The sequence below is a fragment of the Atractosteus spatula genome, chromosome 1 (assembly GCF_055471065.1).
Source record: "Atractosteus spatula isolate fAtrSpa1 chromosome 1, fAtrSpa1.hap1, whole genome shotgun sequence".
In the NCBI taxonomy this organism is placed as follows: Eukaryota; Metazoa; Chordata; class Actinopteri; order Semionotiformes; family Lepisosteidae; genus Atractosteus; species Atractosteus spatula.
Window position 1 is genome coordinate 36,558,754 of NC_142706.1, and position 27,048 is coordinate 36,585,801.

The 27,048-nt window shown below is 37.2% G+C and overlaps 2 protein-coding genes across 4 annotated transcripts; one reads left to right on the top strand and one right to left on the bottom strand.

Annotated features, from left to right (window-relative positions):
- Positions 1-912: 912 nt before the first annotated feature.
- lyar (Ly1 antibody reactive homolog (mouse)) lies at positions 913-13,916 on the bottom strand. Of its 2 annotated transcripts, none has more exons than XM_088910406.1 (9): positions 13,882-13,916; positions 13,484-13,665; positions 12,418-12,532; positions 10,963-11,070; positions 5,834-5,917; positions 5,260-5,647; positions 2,904-2,972; positions 1,818-1,903; positions 913-1,144 (listed from the first exon to the last, which is right to left on the bottom strand). In XM_088910406.1, the coding sequence occupies exons 2-9, from the start codon at positions 13,603-13,605 to the stop codon at positions 1,007-1,009; spliced, it is 1,110 nt and encodes a 369-aa protein (XP_088766532.1). In that variant the 5' UTR covers positions 13,606-13,665; positions 13,882-13,916; the 3' UTR covers positions 913-1,006. The 2 variants fall into 2 exon arrangements, with proteins under 2 accessions (XP_088766532.1, XP_088766522.1); XM_088910396.1 differs by having other exon boundaries at positions 5,260-5,650.
- A 1,369-nt stretch (positions 13,917-15,285) lies between these two features.
- Positions 15,286-26,892, top strand: zbtb49 (zinc finger and BTB domain containing 49). 2 transcript variants are annotated; one of them, XM_088924326.1, is made up of 8 exons: positions 15,286-15,361; positions 16,182-16,405; positions 16,610-17,742; positions 22,019-22,065; positions 22,409-22,482; positions 23,294-23,376; positions 25,623-25,784; positions 26,029-26,892. In XM_088924326.1, exons 2-8 carry the CDS (start codon positions 16,254-16,256, stop codon positions 26,682-26,684), a joined length of 2,307 nt encoding a protein of 768 aa, XP_088780452.1. In that variant the 5' UTR covers positions 15,286-15,361; positions 16,182-16,253; the 3' UTR covers positions 26,685-26,892. The 2 variants fall into 2 exon arrangements, with proteins under 2 accessions (XP_088780452.1, XP_088780444.1); XM_088924318.1 differs by lacking the exon at positions 15,286-15,361 and having other exon boundaries at positions 15,628-16,405.
- The last annotated feature ends 156 nt before the right edge of the window (positions 26,893-27,048 follow it).

Sequence of the window (27,048 nt, forward strand, 5' to 3'; positions counted from 1 at the left end):
AAACAACGACAAAATACATTAAAGAAAATTGTCTTTCTGAGGAAATCATGCACCTTGCATTATCCGTATGCAAGGATATGCAAAACAAAAAAAACGGTGATTAAATAACCATTCCAGAAAACCACTAGGTATCTATCTTTCGATACTATCTGAGAATCAAAAGAAACATCACCTAAAACTGCATTTATCAGTTTAGCAGGTAAATGGCCTATGAAGCATATCTGCAGCAAAATCTTTTTGTAACAGGTAACTGACGTTATCATTAAGAGCAATCCCAGTGTTTGATCAATGTAGCAAGGAGCAGATCTCCCGTCTAGATCATCAAACCTGAAACCTGGACCCTACAACCTTTGGCTCATTGTCTTCCAGATCATTGCTCATCATCGACAGACTGCATCTGACTGTAACAACTTACCAAATAAGAAGCTGCCGTGAACACCCCAAATAGCAAGCAACAAGACACTGACATAGGCCAGCCTCCAACATGTCCATGACACAAAAGCAGTTTTATTAATACTAAATTCTGAAATGACATCATTCATGCATTAGTTAGCCAAAGATAGAGTGTGATATCCTCAATTCCAGGTATCTTTGACTATACATTAGAGCACAGAGTATATAAAGGGAAACATGTACGTCTTTCTCCCTGTATATATTGAACCTGTCTTCTTATGCAAAAGTAACACCAAGTGTTTAAAAAAAAAATATTTATTTCATTAACATCTGTATCGTGCACAAGACAGTAAGAACTGCAGATGGGGTGAACAATCTTTACTTAACTGTTGAATAAGATGCTGTAAGAGAGTTAAGACATAAAAGATATCACAAAAAATACAAAAGCTTCAGTCCTAAATTCAAAACTGCTTTCAATAAAATGTATTTATAATCCAAGAGTGCATATGGAACGTATTTTACAGCTGATGTAAAGCAGAGATTTAAAGTAGATGACTAGTTAAGATTTTACATTAAGTATAATTTTGCAACACTAAAAAATTATTTTACTTAATTATTTTACAAGTGTTACTTTATCTTTCAAAACTCTAAATTTAGGGTTGTTGCTGATTTTCTTCTTGAACAGGGAAAGCAGCTCTTCTTCAGATTTGTGATTTCCTTCCCCACTGAAAGCATAGTATGCTGCTAAAACCTATAAAAAAAAAGTATTGTGAAAATGTATTAACTGAACAAGAGGTTAGGTTCCAATAGTTGTATTGATCCTTACACCACAAAAGCCACTGCTAATGCAGCCGCACATAGTTTATAAAGTTTATAGCACATTGCTAAAAATAGTGTACAATGGTGTTGTGGTTGAAAAGATATAAATAGATGTTGAACATATGAATGAAATAAGAAATGTGCCACTTTGAATTTTGTAAGTTGATGGACTTGTATGACACTTCAAGAATTCTTTGCCACAGCTATGCAATACTGTGCAAGACCAATATCATGTGTATTTTATTCCCTAATAGTGATTTCACTTTCATTCACAAATGGAATGTCTTTTTTAAATATTTTACAATTTCAAAAGATGCCGTTGAATTCTGTGGTTTTCTACTCCACAGCCGATTTTCACATCTCAATTGTTTGATTAATGATGTATGGATTTAATAATCACTTATCTGTGTGTAGCAGTGACCTGTGTTGAAATATAATTTAACACATTTAAAACTTTGCCTTAAGAATTGCATTAAAAAGCAACGTAAGTGAAAATGCTATTTAAAAAGATTAGAACAATTGGAGACCTTTACTCATAATAAACTGCAGGAGACAAAAAAAAATCATAGAAGGAAAAAAAGCATAAGAAATTATTATAAACTTGCCTTCTTTCTCAGTTTTTTAACTGAAATGCCATCTTCAGGGTTCTGTTTTAAGATGCTTTTTATTGTTCCTTTCCAATTAAACTTGCCTAAAAGGAATAAGGGAACAAAGTTGCATGTATTTATTGGAAAGGGAGTTTGTATGATTTCCTTGATTACAAAAAATATAATTTTACCAATACAATTATTGTAGTAGACTTACTCAATATCAGTTCTATCATGTACCTAAAGATTCTCTTGAGAAATATTTAAAAACCTTTTAGTCTAACTTAACCACCAATAAAAATATATTTACATATACAATTGAAGTGAGCTACTTTTATGTTTAATTTAACACAATCTATAGTAAACTTTGAAGCACATAGAAAATCTCAACGATGATCTGTACCACAAAATGATTTTTAAAATGCATCTGACTTAAAAAAAATTGTCTTGCATTTGCACCAAACCAAATTAGAAAAAAATCTAGATGATAGCCTTTCAGCTTAAATGTTTAAAACTGTTCATGTGTTAAACTGATCTTTTTTTTGTAATTATTAACAGTCATCTTAGTATTTGCCGATTTTCTATGAACTGAAAATGCTGAAAAGTATAAATGACTTCTGCATTTGAAATATTCATCAAAAATTTTAAAAGAAGCTCAAAATATTCAGTGGCATAAGACAAAACATAAAAAAGTCCTCCTTAACAAGAGTTTCACATAATGGCAGAAATAATAAAACCTAACCACACTACTGTCATAGTTTATCTGTACTCATTCTGAATAAATAGCAATAGGCTCTGTGACCAAGCAGAGCCTTGAGTAATCAGAAAAAGGAAGAGGTTTGCTATAAAATGTACTTACACTGCCATCTAGTGCCAAAATTTGATCAAATTCTTAGCTGCTTCAGTATAGATTTTTTTTCCCCACATAATGTATTTTAGCAGTTCAGCTTTACAAAACTAACTTAAGCAGCCACTAGAATCTAAACTGTAAAACGCTGTAATAAAAGCTAAATAAGTTTAATCTACACTTAAAAAAAACAAAGTGCTGTACATTCTTCATTAAGCGAAATCTTTTAAAAATCATTTTAAGTGTCCTGTTCATACCTTTACTTTCATTGTCACACTCTACATCGTCTTCAGTTTCCATCTTCATCTGCTTGGATTTTTGATTATCTATGAGGAAAAAAATAATTGTGTTATGACTGGGGAAATAATTATCCAAAAAGGGTGTGCGTAGGTGATATTAAATTACAGTTCTGGAAGTTATACAGGACTAAATCATGGCCATATTCTGCTGAAGCATCACTTCAGCTAACACCCAAACCAAGGATATACTTAGAATAATTTACAGTATTACAATATCTGAGCTTATTTTCATAAAAGTTTAAAGTCTATAAATTATGGCAAGTTGAACAGTCAATTCACAATGCTTGAAAGCAGAAATTCCTACAGAGACATTGCATACACAGGGAAAAGCATAAGTATTGGGACAGTAAAGTGAAATGATATTTTTGCCATGAACTAATTAAATTATATTAAAAGATTAACATGAGGCAAAAGTATAGAATTTCAGCTTTTGTTTCAGGGTATTATGATTGAGAACAATCTCCTTCTTCCCATTTCATGTGAGCATATGTATTGAAACATATTGCTGACAGGTGTTTCTAATTGCTCAGGTGTTCTATCCCTCCATTTTCTAACAACTTTATCCAATTCAGGGTCACAGGGAGCCAGAGCCTATCCTAGCAAGCAACAGATGCAAGGCAGGGTTCACCCTTGACAATGACATCAGTCTATCTCAGGGCACACATACTTAAACCAGAGCTAATTTTCCCCAGAAGTCAATAAACATACCAGTATGTCTTTGGACTGTGGGAAAGAACTGGAGCACCCAGAGGAAATCTTTGTGAACCTGGGGAGAACTTACAAATTCCATGCAGATACTGTAGCACCCCAACTCCAGAATTGAACCCAAGGACCCAGCACTGCGAGGCAGCAATGCTAACCACTGCTCCACCGTACCACCCAGTCAGGTCCATGTTACATTCATTGTAAAAACATAACATAAAAAAGGATAGCTTTGATTCCAGACTTTGGAGCTTACTTTTTGGGTCTGCATAAACCAAGGTGGAGACTAAAGAAATATGTGTGATGAAAAAGCAAGCAACTGTGAAGATGAGAGCAAAGAAAAATGCAGACAGAACCATTGCAAAAAGACTAGGCATCGCAAAAGCAACAACATGGAATATATTGAAAAAGAAAGAAAATACTGGTGGAGTAAGCAAACGGCATAAACTAGATTATCCAAGGAAGACAAAAACAGTTGATGACAGAAAAATTAAGTGAAGACCAAAAAACATAAAATAAGAGATTGCAGACGGTGTCCAGAGTGCATGGGTGAAAGTACTGTATCTCAATTCACTGTGCACAAAATACTTTGATAGGAGACCGGCTACACTGTAACCTGCAAACCTAGAACTTGCAAATAAGTACAAACATGAGACACAACCATCCCGTGACAGCATTTTGACAGCATTTTATGGACAAATAAGACAAAGAGACCTTTTTCAAAGTGACAAAATCAAAAGAGTGGAGAAAGAGGACATGCAAATCATATCTGTGAAGGATGGCAAAGATCAGTATTATAGCTTGGACATGCATGGCTTCCTCTGGAACTACCTCACTGGTCTTTTTTCTAGATGATATAACTGATAACAGCAGCAGCAGAAAGAATTCTGAAGTTTACAGACACATTGTCTGCCCAGATCCAAAAAAATGTCTCCAGACTCACTGGGCTGCATTTCACTTTGTGGCAAGGGAAAGACCCAAAACATACTACACACATTATCAAGGAGTTCATCAGGAAGAAGACATGGAAACTTCCAAAATTGGCCAAGTTTCCTGATTTTACTTTTTGAAAAGTAAAGAGTTAAGGCTTTGCAAAGCATTTCAAAGGAGCATATTAAGAGTCTGGTGATGTCAATGGGTTGCAGACTTGAAGCAGTCATTGCATGTAAAAGATATGTAACCAAATACTTCATAAATGTTTTTTGCGCCAACATTGCTTAATGTGCATGCACAAAAATGTCTAGAAATTAAAGCGGGCATTTTTTTCTTAATATTCATCTTTTGATGTGAAATACAAATTTAAATACTACACAAAAATTACTTCACTGTCCCAATATGTGTGCGTTTCATTGTATAAACGACGACTTAAGTTCTTTCATCCATATCAGAGCTTATCAGCATGACATACCTCACTGACCAACGAAACAAATATATTACTTTATCTTACAAGGCGCACTTTTCAGAGTTATGGCGCTTTTTAAGAACGAACAAGCCGCTATCAATTATGGAATATGAACATTAGTCTTGACTTGCTCTTAAAAATGCCTTAACCTTGAAAGCTGTCCCATGCAAGATAAAGGAAAAGTGTAACATTCCCCCCCCCATTATCTACCTTCCAAGTTGTCATGTTTGCGTTTCTTGCACTTTTTGCTGGTGACCCCAGCTTTGATATGTTCTGTTCCATTAACCTCCACAGGTGTAGCCAGCTTGTGCTTCCCTTTCTTCTTCTCCCTCTGGTTTTCAGTAGGTCTGCCCTCCAGCTCCTCTTCTGAGTCTTCATCTCTAGGCTCAAGCCTCAAAGCTTGGTCATTGTCCTCCTCCTCTTGCTTTTCCAGTCTAAAAACTTTCTTTTCTTTTTTGTTCTTTTTCTGTCTTTCCTCCTTCCGCTCTCGTTTATTCTTCTTTTTGTCGCTTGAACTGGTGCTGTCCTCTGTCACAGAGGCCAGTACTTTATCCTCACACTCCTCAGGCTGACTGCTTATACCCTCTTGAGACTGGCTCTGCTGTTCAACAACAAATGCATAAAAAAATGAAATTCCGTGCGTACAAAACACAGTGGAGAATAATAAAATGCTATTATTGTTTGCACTTATTCCAACAACAAAAAAAAATCAACATATGAAATATCAAATAAAAATAATCAAGTACAAAACTTTAACAGCACTACTATTGCCTTTTAGACTTACATTGCTTGTTGCTGCAGAAAAGATTTCCCACACTTGGTCATACAATGTTGTGTTAGAGATCCTTAAACTGTTCTTCATCCAGTTCTTCAAAAAAGTCCAAAAAGAAAAAAAAGTATATATATTTAAATTAAACAAATCTTAGTACTTTTACTGTCAGGTCAAACAACAAAAGCCCTACTATACTTGGTTGCAAACATTTAATTATCTTAATTCTTAGTATTTCAAGTTTTTAAGATCACTGTTATACTTAAAAAAAAAGAGAGAAGGTTTGCACAATTAAGGACAGCCAGTTTACACTCCCATTGAAGCTTCATGCTGTATATTTTGAGGAACACAGATTACATCAGTTTAATCCAACAAAATAAACTTGTCCCCGAGAAATATTTTAAAAAGGCTCCACAGGTATGCAAAACATGTCAAATTACAAAGTGCTGACTACTTAAAGCTCAGTTTCCTGCAATTTCATTATTACTTGAAAAACAGCCAACCAGATTCTAATCAACACACAAGAAGTGAAGACTTCTTGGCATTAAGCCAGCAACAAGGGTGGTCGTTGTCACTGAGCCTAAGAAAGTTAAAGGCCCTTATTGTAATATTTTAATGGCTGGGTGACAATGTACTGTAGAGAGAGAGGCAAAAGGAAAGCTGCCACATATATCTCCATTACTGTTGTGCTCAACTGTTGAATGAATCACAGCAGATGCTCAACTTAACTCTCAATTTAAAACAAGCTTGGAGTGAAAATTACACATGGGAACACAATTCACAACATAAACTGATTCTGCAAGTGAAGCCTGTTAAGCCTAAATTCTAATGCAAAGCAAAACAAAAAACATCTGTAAATATAAAATTTGAAAATATCTGAAAAACCTGTATCTAAGTAGCTTATACAAATCTAAAGATTCACCTTTTGATTCATAAAAAGGTATGAATGATCGAGGTAGAATTGCATCACTAAAAAACTTAGAACTTAGAATTGCAAGTCAATAGAAAGCTTACTCTTAATAAAACACAAACATTGTAACAAAGTAAGTTAAAATGTATGTTATGTTTCCTATTTACTATTTCCCCTCAAAACATTCTATTTAGCAGCATATTACTGAAAACAGGTGACACTGTGGGAATAATTCTGTTGCTCAATCAATTATTTAATTGTAAAATCCTGTCTTGTCTAGCATGTTACAGGTCCAGTCAATAAAAGAAATGTTACAAAAGAGAGGATGGTAATCTGTTCATCTACCTTATAAGGTTACTTCTCCATTCAAGACTAAAAAGATTCAGTTATTTAAAACTGCTTACACAGGACATTGTTTTAAACCCTGGAATGTTGCCTGTGGCTCCTCTCGGGACTGATTACAGAATAACAATATCTTTTTGTGTAAAATGGTGAATTAAATTGTACAAAGATGTTATTCCGTTCTTTTGGAATAAGCGTAGTCAGTTCAATCCCAACTGTAAAATAAGAGCAATAAGAGAAGAATAAAAGCATGTATGCAGCATGACAAAATGAAGTGAGGATATTTTGCCACAGGCACCATTTTGTAAACACCCTTAAAATTAAGAAATGAAGAGAAAGGATACATCTGTTCAAACCTAGAAGTGACCTAGAAGACAAAAGTGCTACAAAAGTGGTGCAGACACAGAGCTGAATCCCATGTCTTAATATATCTTGCAATTTTTTTATTTACTTAGATTATCCAATCATCTCAGTACAAATAGCTTAGAAAGAGCTGAATGAGAGGAACTCTGTAGTGAGGTACACCTATAGTATTACTGCACAAACACATAATGACTCACCTACTGAAGACTGAGTGTTATTAATACTGCTCCTCTGCCCACTTTGGCCTAATCATCCTCAATTATCACAAGCTATTTTTACAGGGAAAGCGCTTTCAAAAAAAAAGGGAAAAATAACACAAACATGAACTACTCCTTTAAAATGTAATTTCTATAAAATGCAAAAATCAACAGACACTATTCCACTACTTCATTCCAAAAATGAAAATAAAGTTAAAACATTTGAATAAAAAATAAACACATTTACAATAGTAAGATGCATATGAAAAGATGCCAACACTACACTTTTAATTCAAAGGTCAAGTTCTGAGATTGCATTACTTCATAATTTTACATCTGATGTCCTGTTTTCGCTAGACCACTTTGAGGGGCATGTCAACTCAACAATCTGAGTTGAAGGCATTTCCAGTGATGTTGGGGTACATCTGAACCTCATCAGGTTGGCAACAGTACAGTTTAATGTATCAAACGCAAAAATGAGTTCCAGCTGAACCAGGGAGAAGTATCCTTACACAGGGTGTAGATGCAAGGTCTTAAATTGCGGATGGCAATTGCAACAGTATGACACCAAAGGAAATAAATAAGGCATTTGTTTAAGGATAATAAGAAATTTCAAACACTCCTTAATGTATGGAACAAAACAATCATTAAAGAGATTTTAGTGAGCACTGTTTAAAGTCTGAAAGCCATTAAAAAGCTTTGAAAATTATGCACAAAGACTACAAAAAACAATGTAAAATAAATTAATGTTCATCACAAGCCATGTTTAGCTAGAGCAGCAAAATTATCTTTCACCATTCTCACGAATACAGGCAAAATGATTATGGTTTATCTCAGGGTTACTGATAATTTCTATTTGCAAAACGTTTTTTAAACCCATTTTAAAGTAAAAGCATTCTTTTTACCCTTAAAAAGCTTTGCCTATCCAGTAATTTCTGTTACTAAGTTTCCAAATAATGCTGGGAGAGGTTTCCTTGTTTTCATCATTCACTTATAAGAAACTGTCCCAACTGCCTCTGTGATATTGGAGTCTGCTAGCAGAATCTGTATGTTACCCTGTACCTATATAGTGGTAGGAGCTGTGAACTCCTGCTGAATTCACATGCTAAACTCTAACCTTCATGCTTGCTTGAGCACAGTTGCTTCTCCCTCTCTGTACTAAACTCCCATCCTCTGAACCAAACTCCCTAATAAGGAAGAAATATTTTAATTGCTCTCCCAGACCTTGAGTTCCTTAAGAAAGTACCTCAAAGAAAGGAATAGGTGGGTGTATATAAGCTGTGGAGAGCCATATCCCCTTTGAATAACAACAATAATCCTCATTGTGTTGTTCCTTGTATACATACAATAAAGCTTGGCGAACGGACACCTCAGGCTCAAATCTCTTGGTTTTTACAATATTAATCATGTGACACACACAAAGCAGCCCTGAGTAGGAGGTGACTAAAAAGACATCACTCACCAGCAGCAACGGGTACTGTATAATTCCAGGTACCCATTTACCATGTGGCTGAAAACTGATCTAGAAAACCCTGGACAACTAATCCCATTTTACAATTGGCAGTGCTCAGTCGATTGCACACTGCTGCATTGGAGATCCAGATAAAATCAGTTAATGACATATTTCAGGTTCAAACCTGTGTTCAAGGAGCTCAACATGGACTTAAAGACACCATCAGAGCTCACGTCTTTAAAAGAGATTTTGAGTTACATCCAAACCACATGTTAAGGAACTTTCAGCGATTAAAAATTTCTTCTAAGGCTAATTCTTTCTGTTCCTAAACCAGAAAAATAATATGAATTTAGAATTCAACAGTCACATGACAAGTAAGCACCTCTATTAAAAACAAAAACCTGGTGACAAAAGCTATGCATAACAGCGAAGGCTTTTGGAATCCCACTTGACTTTAAAGGCAGTGCATCAACTGTAGCTGAGCAAATGCAGTGGAGATGCAGGCAGCCATCTTTAGCTACATTTCTGCCCAAATTTCCAGCTCCGATGCATACCAGATATCAAAATAAACTAGCCAGTTATAACTACAACAAATTCATAAAGTTATTAAGACAATTACAAAATGATTTATAGCAACTGCACCAAACTGTTTCCCCCTGAATAAAGGGGGAAAGGTTCCTTTCTTTCTCTCTTACTCATGGACTGCCAGCTGCTGCTACTCTCTCTCTCTCTTGCTCTCTACCCCCTCCATGATCAGCTCCCACACACCTGTTAACCATTACAGGACAATAAACCCTGGTGAGTCTGCAGCTCTGCTCTCCTGTACCTCCTTCCTCACTTGCCAACACAGCTAGGGAAAAATAAGGAAGGATCGCTGGTAATTCTTTATTGTTCACCCAATTGCCAGGAAAGTGTCGCTTCCGACTTATGCAAGACTAGGGCTACATAAAGAATTGAGGAACCAAACCCGTGGGTAACCCAGATAGTGGGTGAATAGGCATTTTATCTGTGATGTATGCCTTCCCCCCAGTTGCAGGTGCAGTCCTTCTGTAAAGCGTGGGAAACTTGGGCCTGTTTACTGGTCTCCGAGATCTAGATGTCATACGTCAATCCAGCTCATCCCACGCTCATTTTGGCTAAGGTCTGGCAAGAAGACGTCTATGGCATAACTGTTAAGATTCTCACCACACAACAAAGCTGTTGCTTTTCGTGCAGCCTGAGGGCATGCGGTATAACACAAAAAAACATCTGGGATGAGACTAGAAAAAGGGCAGCAAGAGAAATCACAGGACATAATAAACATAGCCCTATGCAATGAGGCTGCCATCAATCAGTATAATTGGAGCTCTGTGGTGACAATACACTCGTACCCAGACACCATCATACTTGAAGCCCTCCACTGACTGGTCTCAAATTCACACCAATTAGCACATAGTTAACATCGTTCCACTTGCCGACATCTATCAGGGTGGTTGACACAAAACCTTGATTCATCGCTAACGCGTCTGCCGAAGGTGATTTTGTCTAACTTAAGACAAATCAATGGAACCTAAGAATCGCTTTCTTATTAAGTGACATTTTGCCGTTTATTCTTTTTTTTTTTGTTTTTCAACTGTCGAATGTTAACTCCCTAATGTGGCAATGTAGTGTGCATGCAATAGTCAAAATTCACTCGCATGCATCACAGTGAATCTAAATGATGCCAAAACATTATCAACATCCAAAATGCATATATCTATACTTTACTTCTCATAATAAAGACACACAGAGTCTTACTTTTGATACTCAGTGTGTTAAAGTGCTAGTGGAAACTAATGCCTGTTAAAGTACAGCATAATATCACATTTGGGATAAGAGAGAAGCAAACCAGTTCACTTACCTGAAACTTTCCTTTTTTTCTTGGAACATTGTCGTAGGAACTCACTTGGGACAGCACCTCACGTAATTTTGGACTGATTCCTGGTTTATTCACTGCTTCATGGATTTTCTACAACAGATTATTCTCATAAATATTGCAGGCAGTTATTTCTTGTGAGAATATTTACGATAACCGTGTAGAAATTGTGAACAGCAAAACATTTGAATTATTAAGCAATTCTTTTCTTGCGAGTACTGGATGTTTCGGTTACTTTTAGAGGAGCCTGAACGATATGAAAAGTAAAACATCATGAGAAACAATACTACCATTACAAAAGAGGCTTTAAACACTGACCCTTGAGTTCCAAAAGCACTTTCCATTTTCCCTAAATTCACATGCTGAAGTTATTTGAAATCATTTTTTCCCCCAAGTTCAGCAAATAATTGCTCAAAGACAGTTGGAAAATGTGCTGAATGGGCCCCTTGAGTGGCTCAACAAGGCAATAGTGCTCATTCCAACCACAGAATGTGCTTAAACCAATTGCTTAATGCTGACCAGGATTGTCCAGATGGTGGCAATAGAGGGTTTAGACTGCTCAGCCAGAACTCTCTTAGCTCCCAGTTAAAAAGCAACCACAGTGATTTCCTGGATGCTGGCAGGTCTGGGGTGATGGCAGAGATGTGTATACATTACTGTCAATCAGTACTCAATGTCATTGTAATGTGTCAAAAGTTGAATAGCAAGACAGAGGGCCTATTTTTTGTTCATGTGGATACAGGGGTCAGTGCAATTCAACTTGTTTTTTTATTAATAAAAATAATTGCCCACTCAACCTTAAAAAAATAAAACAAATGTGCAGGACAGCTGCATCCCAACACATAAATATTTTACATTATTAAACTTTCAGGGAAAACAATATCCAATTAAAAAATGTCAAAATGCTAAAACTTTTTAATTTCACATAACCTGAATGATAATGACATTTGTTTATAATTATTCAGATTCATTCCAAACCCAAGGATGCTGTACATAATGATAAAAATACAAACAAGAACACACAAAACAATCCATAATACACTCAGACATAGACCACAGTAAGGAGATGGGTTTTAGGTTTAGAATTAAAAACAGAATACTAAATTACAGAGCAGATAGATTTTATACTGCTCTGTTTTCTAAAACAAAACACTTCAGTTTAGTGTTTTATTCTATAATAAAAGACATCAATGATTCTTTTTCTCACCTGCCTAGTGACAAAAAATACTTAATTTGAAATATAAAAACAGACTTGTGAAATTTAATTGTGATTTACAGTTTTATAAAACATTTACCTGTGATAGTACAAAACTTTCAAGAGACAGTATACATCAAATCTATCGTGATGATAAAATTAGGTTGCAGCAGACTTTCATGCCTTATGAACAAATAAGGAAGGAAGTCTGATGTAATCCTGGAGAAGTGACAACACTGATCTACCTGAATCCACTGCTGCTGTTTCACATCTCCCTTGTTACTCTTGGCTTCATAGCTTTTGCCTCCGTATTTCTGATCTTCACTGATGCATTTAAGGTGCGTTTTATAGTCATCTCCCCTGTAGCAAAAAAAACAACAATTGCATTACAATCCATGAAATGTGTTGAAGATTATCATTTCCTACAAGAATACTGTTAATATTTCAAATATTTTTAAGGTAGAAATATTAATACAGACTGAAACAGGATAGAGTCTTGTATGACAGGTTTTGTATACAAGACTCATCAAACCAATGTAGGGAAGCAGTAAAAAGGCTAACAATGCTAGGTTACATAACTAAAATCATCTCATTAAAATTAAATGAATTCAAGGGGTTTTATATTAAAATTGTACAATGCACTAGTAAGACATTCAGCATATCACATACAATTTTGGTTACCAGAATAGAAAAATTAATACTGCTGCTCATTTCAAAGAGCAGTCCGATTTCTTTAAGTGAATGAATGTACGGCCAAAAGAACAGCTGTTTCTTTTTAGTCTTGGATAAAATAAAGGAAAAAGGGAAACTTGGTTCTGATATTGGAAATTCTCTAAGGCGTTAACAAAGTAATTTGACTTCTTCAGAAACAACATTTAACCATAAACCAAACGTAACAAGTGAAAAGTATGCAGAAGTTCATTTAAAATTGAGAACAGGAGTCACTTCTTTCAACAACGAGTAGGAACAAACTAACCTGGATTTTTTCAAGAAACATGTGGATGAGATCCCTAGATCACTTAACCGTTAGCAACCAAACGGCTTCCTCTTGATAGTAAGCGGTATTATTTTATTGGTTCTCAATTAATTAGGATGAAATACAATTATAGCAAACCTAGTTTATGGGGATTATAAAATAAAAGTTAACTTCGATTTGTTATTTAGTGGCTTTCAATGAGTGATCCTTAATGAAGGCAACGTTGCGCGCACACACACTGCAAACGACATTAATTCCACCCTTCCAGCGGAAAAAGAAAAAAACGAATCTGGGAAATGTAAGCTAACATATTTCGGACCTAAAAAGATACTCACCAGAAATCCTTACCACAGTCAATACACGACAAACACTGACAGTGCCGACAAATATTGAGGTGTTTATCTACTTGTGCCCTCTTTAATGATTCTCCACACGCATTGCAGGTGAAGAAAACCATCCTGAAATACTTCGAATTTGGAACAAAAAAATAATATTCCCCAATCAGATCTCTGCGACCCTGGAACCAAAAAAAAAAAACACGTGATAGCGATTAGGGTAAATGAAAAATCTTACAATTTTAAATTCTCTGTTCTAGATTGTCTAGTGAAAACACAGTACTGCAATGTTGATATTTTTACTTTAATTAAACCGTTCGTGTACATTTATATGAAATTAAAACTACATAATAATTTACTGTTTTAAACGTCTGAATTTACAGATCACTTGAACATACCTAAAGCAACTTCACGTGTTCCGGATAAGCAGTGTTACACTATTTAAATTCCGTGGGAACACCGCACACAAATTGATGTTCCCAAAAGTGCTCTGGATTAGTTTTGAATATAACCTTGTTGATATCGGTCGAAGAATAAATCGAAATTTTTACCTATTCTTATAGTGTTGACACAATATTAGTGTAATACGTTCATGTGGCAATAAGCATGTACAAAATAAACTTTCAACAAAGTTTTAAAAAACAGACGAAAAGCGATAATGGGTTATTGTCATATTGTATATACTGAATCATTATCGCTGGCAAAACCTAAATCCCTTTGATAATATACGTTTTCCGGAAATATATTAAACAGAAAGTCGCTCAGTGGCAAAACTTTTGTTCCTAAAATGGGATTTCCAGGAAGAGGATTCCAGACTTGCCATTCAGGATTCGTGGAGAGCGGAGCTGGAAAAATTGTGTCCTCCTGAGTTCACATGACCCGCAAAACTGTGTTTATTGCTTATATTCATTATACTAGAAAATGAGGGCTTGGTGTTATTAACAATTTAAACTGTTTATTACTGTTAAAAAAAATCAGAAGGGCACCCCAACAACAGACTTAGCTCGGGCACAGAACAGTGAAAAATCCGTATTCGTGATAGGTTTTAAGGCCACTAAAGGGAGTGCCTTTACTATTCTGAAAGTGCATAATTTACTTTGGACCACTCCCTTAAATCAATAATATCTAACCAAAATAAAAAACAAAAATCATAGTAGCCAGCAGCCATATCACCCTGCAATTCACAACTAGAACTCACTAAAGCTAAGCAGGTGTGAGCCTGGTCAGTACCTGGATGAGAGACCTCCTGGGAAAAACTAAGGTTGCTGCTGGAAGAGGTGTTAGTGGGGCCAGCAGGGGGCGCTCACCCTGCGGTCTATGTGGGTCCTAATGCCCCAGTATAGTGACGGGGACACTATACTGTAAACAGGCGCTGTCCTTCGGATGAGACGTAAAACCGAGGTCCTGACTGTGGTCATTAAAAATCCCAGGGTGTTTCTCGAAAAGAGTAGGGGTGTAACCCTGGCGTCCTGGCCAAATTTCCCATTGGCCCTTACCAATCATGGCCTCCTAATAATCCCCATCTATGAATTGGCTTCATTACTCTGCTCTCCTCCCCACTAATAGCTGTGTGTGGTGTGGTGAGCGTTCTGGTGCACTATGGCTGCTGTCGCATCATCCAGGTGGATGCTGCACATTGGTGGTGGTGGAGGGGAGTCCTCATTACTTGTAAAGCGCTTTGAGTGGAGTGTCCAGAAAAGCGCTATATAAGTGTAAGCAATTATTATTATTATTATTAACAACACACCCTTTTATCCCCACATCATTATTTTATCTCTAACCGCTAGGTGGCGATTTCGATCACAGTTTGTTGCGGAAGTGAGGTAAAAGGTTCAAGAGGACGTGGTGACTGATCATCCAAACAAAACGGGAAAGAAGGTATTTTTTAAAACATATCACTGAATTAAACTGTGCTTTGTCTAATATGCAGCCTATTCTGAGTTTTTGTAAGTGTGCTACAGAACCTGATATATACGTGGTTTACTGTCTGTTTTGTATATTTGAGCACTAATTTACTTGCCGGTTGTTCTATCCTGGGCCTATTTTTGTCTTGGCAGGTCTCTTCAGTTTTTATATCTAGGGATACTGAAATGAGATAAATGCGCCGTAGCTTGCGTGGTTTTCTTCAGGCAGAAAGAAAGCAGACACTTGGGTCAGGTGTGGCTGTGTGTTGTGTTGTTTAGCGCCCGAACACATGCGGTGAAATTAACCAAAACTGCTGTGACACTTTCACTTTCAGATGAAGAATCACAGACGCAAAACCATTTCGCTGCAGCTGAAATCTTGAAGCTGTATTTGAGTTCTGATATTTCACATTTTGTGCTCTCCATTAAGATGAAACGGTGCCTTTTCTTTCAATGTCCCTCACATTGCACCCTGGTGCATACTACACAGTCGTTCGATTCATATCGTACTTGGCCACTGTAGCTCGGGCTACACGCTCCCTCTAACTCATTCAGAAGCTCCTGTCTTAAAAGAACTTCTTTTTTTATAGTTTCCTTAAGATTTAAATGGCTGTCTCGTCACCCAGGTGAGGTGGATGAAGTAGTTCCCCTTTTATCCGTTAAGTGTTTTAGTTTCGTATGGGATGAAAATCTGTATATAAATGAGAGGAACTGGTATTCATTCTACTACAGTTGTCCTTATAATTGTAACTGTCAGGGTATGTGCACTCATAGTTTGTTTTTTTGCTCAACAGCCTAGTCATGTATGTGAAACCTGATGAGAATGGTCCTGGTTCTACGTGTGAGCTATGGAATGAAGGTTGAGCATGGAGTCTCTGTCCAGTCACAGCTCTTACCTCCTTCAGCAGCTCCAAGAGCAGCGTATCCAGGGCTTTCTGTGTGACTGCATGCTGGTTGTCAAGGGAGTCTGTTTTAAGGCCCACAAAAATGTCTTGGCTGCCTTCAGTTCATATTTTAGGTAAGTTTACTAGCGCTAAAACATTCAGAACTGCTGAACATATATGGCTGAGCACTTTGTATTATGCATGCGTTGGTAATTTCATTGTTAAATTGGAATGAAATGTTTAAAAAACTCTAAATCCTGGGTTTTAAAAAAAGCTAAGTAATATTCCAACTTTATGAATTCATTTTTTGTTGTTGTTGATGTTGTTTTTTTCTCCAGGTCCTTATTTCAAAATTCACCCGGTCAGAAAACTGATGTTTTTCATCTTGACATTAAAGATGTAGGAGGAATTGGGCAAATTCTGGACTTCATGTATACGTCCCATCTTGATCTGAACCAGGACAATGTGCAGGGAATGTTAGAAATGGCTCAGTGTCTCCAAATACCAAATGTGCTCAATATGTGCAATAATTTCCTGAAACCATACACTCCAGCCATAGAAGCATCGGGAAGCCTCCCTGGTAGTTCCTCATTCTCGCTACCAGGTGTTTTGGCAACAGATACTGAATGCATACTTGGGGCCAGTTTGTCTCCTGAGATGGAGTTGCACGGCACCTCTGAGGCTCAGAAACCTGCGTGTGCCACTACAGACATTGATCTTTCCAGAAGACCACAGACACATTTGCAAACCCAGGCCTTTGAACCACTGAGCGGTGCTTCAGTGATCCCAGATAAGCAGCTGAGTCATGGTTATAAGCTGCGAAACTTTTACAGCAAACAGTATTTTAAACAAAATGCAGCTCTGAATGGGGCTGTAAATCCACCTCATAGTACTGTGGTAGGGGAGCACTTTTCTTCCAGTGTTACAGACACAAGCCCTCCGGTGGATATGCCTGTGTCAGCTGTCAACACGGCACATTGTGTGTCTGAGTCAGCGGGATCCTTGGGGTCTAGTTTTGTCATGTCTCCAGCGGTGGAACACAATACAAGTCAGAGCTCTGCAGGTGAGGGCTCTCCAATTAATAGGCAGGTTCGACCAAAAAAGGCGGTGTACCTAAAGAAATACGACTACCTGAGATCCCACAAGGCTTTGGAGGAGTCTGTTTTACAGCCGGACGGGATAGCTGACAGCGCCCCGAAAGAGACAAATCAGTCTGAGCCCGGCAAGGGGGCTAACGACCATTCCGCTGACAGCCGCAGCGCAGAAAAGGAAAGCGAAGCTGCCCCCGCGCCATGTTTGCAGCTTCCAAGCGCCTCGCTCGCACAGCTGGATGAGCCTGAGCACCACCCGGCAGCTGGCACGGCAGATGCTGCCCACCTCCAAAACTACCAGAAACAATATTGTTGTGAGATGTGCGGAAAGACATTCAAACATCCCAGCAATCTGGAGCTCCATAAGAGGTCACACACAGGTAATTGGCCGTCAAATGGTGCTCAGTTGTTGTTGTTGTTGTTGTTTTTTACAGAAACGTTAAGAACCAATACACGCCGACAGGCAAGGTGCTTTTAAAGTTGGCCTTTTCTGACAACTGTGTCATGAGAACCGTGCTCCATGCAGAAGTGAACTGTTGTTATACAAATACAAATAGGACAATGGGGAACACTTTGCACTTGGAGTATAATTCCACTGGGTGCTCGCAGGGGAGGTGTGCTGGCTGTTTGACATCCCAGGAACACACTGTATTCCCTCTTGTTGATGTTGATGATATCTTTACCGCCTGATTTGTTCAGATATTGTCCAGGGTGAAGTGATCCTATGATCTTATTTATCATCCATCCATTTTCTACCCACTTTATCCAATACAGGGTTGCAGGGAAGCCGGAGGCTGTCCCAGCAAGCAAGAAGTGAAAGGCAGAATTGATTTTATTTAGAAGTTTACCAAATTTTCTTTTCTTTACAGTTGAACAATACAGTTGTTTGAATGGGTCAGCTAACTTGATAGCCCCTGAGTCTGCTTTATATGGAAAATAGTAAGCAGCCAGGTAGCAACTTTGTAGCCAGAACTGCTGGGTTTCATTGCGATTATTGTTTGTGAGCTGCACAGAAAAGCTCAATTATAAGGGACAAGAAGGAAGTGAATTTCCATTGAGATTAAATGGGAAGATGGGCACTGGAAACAGCAGGACTTTATCGGGAACAAATCTGGTTATCCATCCATCCATTTTCTAATTGCTTTATCCAGTACAGGGCTGCGTGGCAGTCAGAGCCTGTCCCTTTAAGCAAGAGGCACAGGGCAGGATACATCCCGGACAGGTCACCAGTCCAAAGCAACGCACACACAGACACGAACATGCACACACTCACACCAGCTCAGGTCCAGTTTTCCCAGAAGCCAGTTAGCCAACCAGTATGTCTTTGGACTGTGGGAGGAACCCCATACAAACGTAATGCAAACCACTATCTCCACCTAGACAGCACCCCAGGAATTGAACCCAGGGCTCCAGTGCTGCAAGACAGCAATGTTGACCACTGCCCCACCATACCACCCCAAATCTGGTCATGTCCCCTTTAAATGCAAGGTGCTAGTGTCATTGTAATGTGTTAGGATTTGGACTGGGTGAGACCTGAGGAAAATGTCATCTGGTACATTCAAAGTAGAAGAGTAAATTAAAAGGGACCCTTTATCTTGTCAGGAATAGAAAGGTGTACTGTGTATTTTGTGTGATTGCAGAAAGGCTGCAGTGCAAAGGATAGAGGTTGGTGTTTGTTCTTTGTGTTTATTTATTCAGTGATGTGTGCATTTCAGAAGATGAAAAGATTTCTGGAATGTCAGCAGGGAAACTCTAGCATGCCAGGCTTCTGGGGGGGATGAGAAATGATTCATCTTGATGAACTTGCATTACTGTTTTTTTTTTTTCCATTACTGGGAAAAAAAGTACCACGAAACGTTTAATACAGACTTATTTAAAACATAAAATATTCAAAAGACATGATCTGTGATTCAGAGGAACATATATATTATGTGCATTTTTTACATAATTTCTATAACATATAAAGAAGTTGGAACTACTGTATGTTGACCTGTTCAATGGTCAAAAACTAGATTACTAAAAGTCCAAGCAAATCACATCTTAATATTTATAATAAGATTTTATTGTCCCCTGAGGGAAATTTTTTATGGACACCCAGCACTACTGTACATTTAAATAGAATGCAAAAAAAGAGAAGCAAAACATAACACATTATACTATTACAAAAAATAAGTAAGAAAAACATTGCACATCATTCTATTGCACATGTACAGTATAACACATCACAAAACATATTGCACTCACGTGGGTTGTAAAAGTCAAAATTTTGTTTATCCTTGACATTTACGTTGAGAGCTTTAATGGATAGTGGAGCAAAGGAATGTTTGTATTTGCTTGACTTACATTTGGGAACCCTAAAACGTTTGCCAGAAGGAATAAGTTGATATTCAGAGTTGAGGATGTGGGAAGGATCTGATAGAATTTTTCCTGCCTGTTTGATTATGGATTTTTCAAAGATTGTCTGCTGGGAATGGTGCTGTTTCACTCCCATGACCTTCAAAGCTGTCTGGATGAGGCGGGTAATTTGCGATTTAAAATGAACTGGTAGATTACCAAACCACACTGAAATACCATATCTGATAATGTTCTCGATTACAGCACGGTAAAAGAGTAGCATTACTTCCCGTTGAACCCCAAACACTCTTAGTCTTCGCAGGAAATATAAGCGCTGCGAAGCAAACACTCTCAACATGAGTAGACCAGCACAGGTTACGGTCTATGTGTACACCTAAGTACTTATATGAATAAACCTAAGTGATAAGTTCATTGTGGATTACCACCTGTGAGTGATCACCAACTTTTCTGGGATTGAAAACTATTTCTTTTGGTTTTTTTTTTGCATTCAAAATTAGGCCATTGTTGTCACACCATTGCACAAATCTTTGGATTTCTGACATGTATACAGATGAGCTGCTACCTCTATGCATTAAGCCAAGAACAGCTGTATCATCTGAGAATTTGAAAATGAAGTTGCTTTGACTACTGCTTGTACAATCATTTGTATAAAGTGTGAACAGAACTGGAGAGCTCACACAGCCCTGAGGGGCACCTGTGCTAATAGATCGTGACTCTGAAAGAGTTTTGTTGACCCTGACATACTGTGTGCGATTTCTTAAAAATGAATGGTACCATCTTATAATGTTATGATTATAGTAGTTAGTAGTAGCTGTACAGGTGCATGTACATTTAATGATAATGACTACATTTTTATTTGTAAAAGTGCTTTTCACTACACTATAAATCAAGTGTTTGTGTGCTTTCATGTTGATCGTTATCATATGAACTTCATAAGCTGCAGAAGCTCTTTTCCCTGCTATTGATACATTCAAGTTATTCTGAAGCTTATTTATCTACAGAAAATATTTTGTTCCTGTTTGACAGTTAACTTAGAGATCAAAATATTGATGGTAGCAGCTAGAACAGTTTTTTTGTTTGGTTGTTTATTTTAGTTCATATGAAAGCTAAGCATAATTTGATATTCTTTTACCTCATGTCACAAAGTCATAGAATGCTGCATTTTCACAAAAAATATTAGGTCTTTTCTGTTTAAATGAATCATGCTCTTTGAAGTTTATATACATCATAATCTCATAGACCTATGGAAAAATAAATGCATGCTTTTCGTATTGGACTTGAGGATTTTCAAAGCACCCATCCATGCATGACATTTATGAAGAATATATTATGTTACACTCACTAGTGTATCATAGTAAAACGTCTGCTGTTTCAAAAGCTCAGTATAAGCATTTTGAGAGAGGGGAGGGAGTTTTCGTTTGACTCTAAAATCAAAACATTTTCTCGCCCAAGGCTTTGTCAAAGTCTGTATTGTGGAATATTGTCAACTTTTTAATCTTGCTTTCTTTGAATGTAAGAAATTAAACATGACGCTTTAGGGTGTTTTATGCGGGGTTTTGTAAAGCTTTGAAGACTACGATGGGATCAGTGTTTTTTATCTTTAATGTAGACTTAAACCTACTTGATAACACTGATCTTCTTTAAACAATCCTTCTTTAAAGTACAGTATAGTGTAGTTGGCATGGCACACAAATCAAAAGGCCTAGTTTCAGATGATTTTATGTGTGACTCCACACTGACATTACAAGATTAAGATTAATTCTTAATTAAGGTTTCTGGTATAGGCTTCAGATTGCTGTAACCATCACCAGGGAAATCTGTTTGCTAATTAATGGATGGATTAACCAGTCCTTAAACTACAGCTTGTGCTGGAATATTTTGTAACTGTGGAAGTCTTTAACTTCAGTATAGCCAAATCAGTGAGAGATGTCTGTGATAACCTGCTGTTTTTAATCATTGAATTATCTTGCCTAAACTACAGGGTTAAAGCTGGGTTGTGGGGCTAATAAAACACTTGTGTTCTATGAGTGATAAATTGCACAATTTTTATGAAGTTTATCTGCAACCAACCATGCATGCTTTGAATAGTAAGGCAAGAATGTGTGCTTATGAGTAGAGCCATTCCCAGTAAGATATCCCATCAGGCTTGCCAGTGCGCCAAACCCCCTGTGTTCTTCACATTGTGCAGCGTTTCAGTGCTTTCCACCACAGCAGTGTTTAATATTGTGATCAGTTAAACTGTGCTGTAAGGGTTCATGGGTGAAATGTTAAAATTAGGTGATGTATTGTTTCTATTAACAGGTGAGAAACCTTTTCAGTGCAACATCTGTGGGAAAAACTTTTCACAGGTAAGCTACTTTCAGTGTGGTACGTCCTTTATTGTAGAGCACTATATAGACATTATTTCCTTGGAAGGGCCATATTTATTTCTCAGTTGCCCAGTGTCTAATATGTTCTCTTACAAAAACAGAGAGCAGTAGAAGGAGAAAGGGGATAGCAATTGAAGAAAAAGCTGACCAAAATTGGAAAAAGGAGGGAACATAAATATTCCTTTTGCTTACTGTTTAGCTACTGTCTTTTTAAACCATCTGGGAAATGTGTGGGGTGATATTTCTTAGAATTTTTAAATAAAGCAAATCTGAATGAAGTTCGGTTTGATCACTGTTCCACTTCTTTATCTGAATGAACCAGGCAGGTAATCTACAGACTCACTTACGGCGACACTCGGGTGAAAAGCCCTATATCTGTGAAATCTGTGGAAAAAGGTAAAATCTGTTGTTTCTTTCATTATACAATACTGAAAGTAGCTTACTCATGGGAAGATGTTGATGCTTAATACTGATTGCTTGACACTGACCATTGCACATAAGGCATAGTAAGCATCATAAGCATTTGATGAAGTACTATCTTTAATACAAAATCTTTTTTTTTTCTTTAAAAGTGCCTTTTTTTAGTGAAGCCAATTAATTACATTTAATGATAAAGATGTTATAGTTACTGTATTTAGTCTATTCCACATACACTTTTGATACACTTAGCAATTGTAAAACAGCACTTTATTGGGGGAAAAAAAAGAATTGGGAGAATTAATTAAATATTTTCTTTAGGAAGGGCATTATTTAAATGAAGAGGAACAGAAAAAAGTTCCATTCAAAACTTAAAAGAACTTCAGTTCTATATACTTGGAAGTGTAGGACAGTCCTCTGAGTCCTGGAATGTACTTCAATCTTTTTCTTTGAATTGATTTAATAGCAGGTTTGTCTTTTGTCAGAATTGTGCACAGTACTCTAAATGAGGTCTTAGATGTGCAATATGCATAAAATGTATTTATTGTTATGTTTGTATCATTTAATGGTTAACGCCTTGAATATTGTTTAAAAACACTTGAAGACCTTTAAGTTGCATATTCTGAAATGTATAGGTTTTGTGTACTATAAGATGTATTACTTGCCTTCAGTTATTAATTAGTGTTAGTTTTTTTGGTTCTCTGTTCAGGATCGGGCATGAAAAATGTAACTTTCCCCAGATTTACAGTTTAACTATCATGGATGAGATTGTTTCTGTTTTTCTTTACAGTTTTGCTGCCTCCGGTGATGTTCAGCGGCACATTGTGATTCATACAGGAGAAAAACCGCATCTTTGTGATATGTGTGGTCGAGGTAAGTGAATTGTTTCTGTATCGTCTCAGTATTTCGCAAGAAAAGACAGAGCAACTGCATTGGCAGTTTCTTCTCTCACTGCTGAAAGACAAATCAAATCATCTTTATTTTGTATAGTACCTTTCATGTACATCTCAAAGCGCTGTTAAATAAAATAAACACTGAATGTAAATGTTTAATTCTAAAATAAATTAATCATAAGAGTATAGAAGTGAGTTTTAAGACGGGATTTGAAAATGTTTGCCAAGATATGAAATGGGTAGGGAGATTATTCTAGAGTTTTGAAGCAACAGCACAGAAACCCAGTCTCCCAGTATTTGCAGCTTTGTTTTGTGAACTGAAAGAAGATCAGAGTAAGTGAACAATATGTAGCTATATAGAGAGTTAACAATTTACTGAAGTACTGAAGCCAAACAGTTCCATCTCTTAAAAGGTGAGCAGCATTTATTTGAATTTTACTCTAAAACCTATATGGAGGCAGGGCAAGGGATCTAAAATAGTTGAGATGTGCTAATGCATTTCAGTTGTACTTTAGTTATATTTAGGCAGGCCTCCAGGGTGGTTCAGCAAGTAAAGGCCCCTATAATGCAGGAATCGCAGGATTGAGGCAGGGTCATGTCACTAGCGGAATGAAACTGAGTTCCCCCAAGCACTGGTGCACAAGTGGCTGAGAGTCGCCAAGGTTAGGGTGAAATTTGCAGACCAGGGCTTTGGAACATGGACTGATTCCAGCACCATCATTAGTCATCAAAGGTAAACAGATTTGCAGAGTTTTTGTAACATTTCATTTTGTAACAATAAGACTGTGACAGTGTGCAGAGTGTGCAGACGGTGCTTGATTAATGTCGGATTCATGCAAACACCTACAGTATTTGGGCATCATCAGCACAAACACAAAATCTAATTCCTGTGCAGATTCTGAACTAATGGCAACGTAGATGTTAAAAATAACTGGACCAAGAACAGAGCCTTGTGACTACTTTGTAGAGTAAGAACTATGACCAATTTGAACAAACTCTTTTCTGTCAGTTCAATATTTAAACCTCATCAAAGCAGTTCACAGTAATATCTTCATGCATCTCTGATCTAATCTGTATGATCAGCAATGCCAAAGGCAGCACTATAGTTTAGTACAAGAATGGATACAAATCGCAGTCATAGTATGCGTCAAAAACTGTTTCTGTAATTTGGCATTGATCTGGACTGAAAAACCCCATGTGTGAGCTTGTACTATTTCCCCTTTTGTGTAGGCTCAAAAGAATCCGGTATATACTGTATGGATATCTATATTTTTAGAAAGTTGTAAATCAGATGCAATGCAAGCAAACCAATAGATTGTGCAGTTCTACGAAAATATCAGATGAAGGAATTACAGTGCCTTTCCTAATGTAATTTCTTGGAAATCTCTTGACATTTATTACTACAGACAATACCAGGAACATAATTATACATAATGGCATTTTGGTTAGATAAGTGCAAATTATGGATAGATAAATAAGTAACGCTGTGTCTTCTGGTTTTTGCTCCAGCCAAGGTCTTAATCATCAGCTAATTAATTTCAGTTTACTTCTGAGGACATATTTATAAATTTAATTTCATCTCTTAAATGGCCAAATAGAATCTGTAATTAGTATCAACCCTGTACAAACTTCAGTTTCAGAACTGCCATCCTTTATGTGGTTTGCCTCACATGTAGGAGTTTGATAGCGTCATTCTCACCAAATCATCAAATGATCAACTAAGAGCCGTTCAGTCAACATATTTCTATATTCAAAAGTTGTATGAAACAGTACCCTTAAATTAGGATCTTTATGCTACAAAGAGACCACTCCTGAGCATCGGTCCTCTATCATCGTAGAGAAATCATGTTCATCCAAGACCAGGGTTGGGAAACACCAAAGTAGAAGCAAAGTTTGCATTAATTTGAGACAAATATTCTACTTGCACTACTAATTATATTAATAGAGTTAAGTCATGGATAAAGACGTTGTCTGCTTTGGATAAGTACAGAACGAATTTCTATGCTATGTGTTTCACTCTGATACATAATTTCATCTTTAGTACAACATACTTGTTTGAATGAATTAACAAAGCCATTTCTGTTTGCCATGTTAGTGGGTATGTTCTCCATCACTTATTTAATACACAAGCACAAAGCAAAGAGAACTAAAGTGATACCGAGTAATTGCTGGATAGCACCTGTGTTGGGTTTAAAGAAATGCTTTCTGCTTGCTGTCTGTACACAGGATTTAGTAATTTCAGTAACCTGAAGGAACACAAGAAGACGCATACCACGGACAAGGTTTTCACCTGTGACCAGTGTGGCAAGTCATTTAACATGCATAGGAAGCTTCTGAAACACAGGATCAGGCACACTGGAGAAAGACCCTACACCTGCCAAACATGTGGTAGGTTGAGTGTTGCACTGATTTCATTTAGTGGATTAAAATTCACCATTCACGTTTGCAGTTACAAGGTGTTTCATTCTATTGTTTAGTCTTGAAAAAAGTTTTTTGTGTAATTTACTTAGGCTTCTCACTTTCACCTGCAGAAATTGCCCGTCACTGGTATTTCTCTTCCCCCATTTTTGTAGAACTGCACTAAATGTATAATACAGGATACAAATTACAATGTGCAGATCTGGTTTTGCAGGGAAGAGTTTTGCGGGCTCCGGAGACTTACGGAGACATGTCAGAACGCACACAGGTGAGAGGCCCTACACCTGCGACACCTGCGGCAAGTGCTTCACTCGCTCGGCTGTGCTGAGGAGACACAGGACCATGCACTACAAGACCGGCCAAGACAGCCAGGTGGCCGAGGAGATATCTGGGTCAATGGAAAGCCCATTCCTTGACCCTGTGTGCCAGAAATCGCAGGATTCGGATTCATTTTCTACCCTAATGCCCGCACAAGACAAGCTCCCACCTTCCCCAAGTGATCCACCCTCTAATGTTGAATTTACTCCCAGCTCCTCAGCTTCTTTCTCAGAGCTCCGCTCCATGGTGCCTCACCACCTACTGGCTCAGCAAGAGAAATTGTGTCCAGACTCCATTAAACTGCCAAAGCCTCCGGTACCACATGATTCATTTACTTACACTGAGGAAAACAGTTCGAATAGTGAGGAGACACCCAGTGCATCCATGACCCGTCCATCCCTAACAAATCTTGAAAATCACTGTAGTCTTCCTTTAGGGAATCGTACAAATTCCACTTCATACAGAAATAATGAAGGACCTTTTTTCTCTAGTGTTACTCTCTGGGGATTAGCTATGAAAACTCTGCAGAACGATAATGAACTGGAGCAATGAAATATCTTAATGTTTCTTAAAAGTCTTCATTGTACATCCAAATATAGACTCATGTTATTATAAACTATACAACTTATTTTCTTCTACCATTTTTGGAAAATAAAAATGCATAACTGTGCCTGCCTTTCTTGAGAATTCATCATTGTCAAAATGTTAAGATGAATTGAAAGTATTTTCTTGATGAAAATATTAAAAGTAATTCAATAAATGGTCTTTATTTATGAGTCTTCTTTACATTTATTTCTCACAGTTTTACACTACAATATACAGTAGATATATTATGCAAATGTCTTTTTTTAAGCTTAAAAATGTTAAACGTTAAAAATGTTAAACTGCATTTTCATTTTGTTAGAAAACCTTTGTC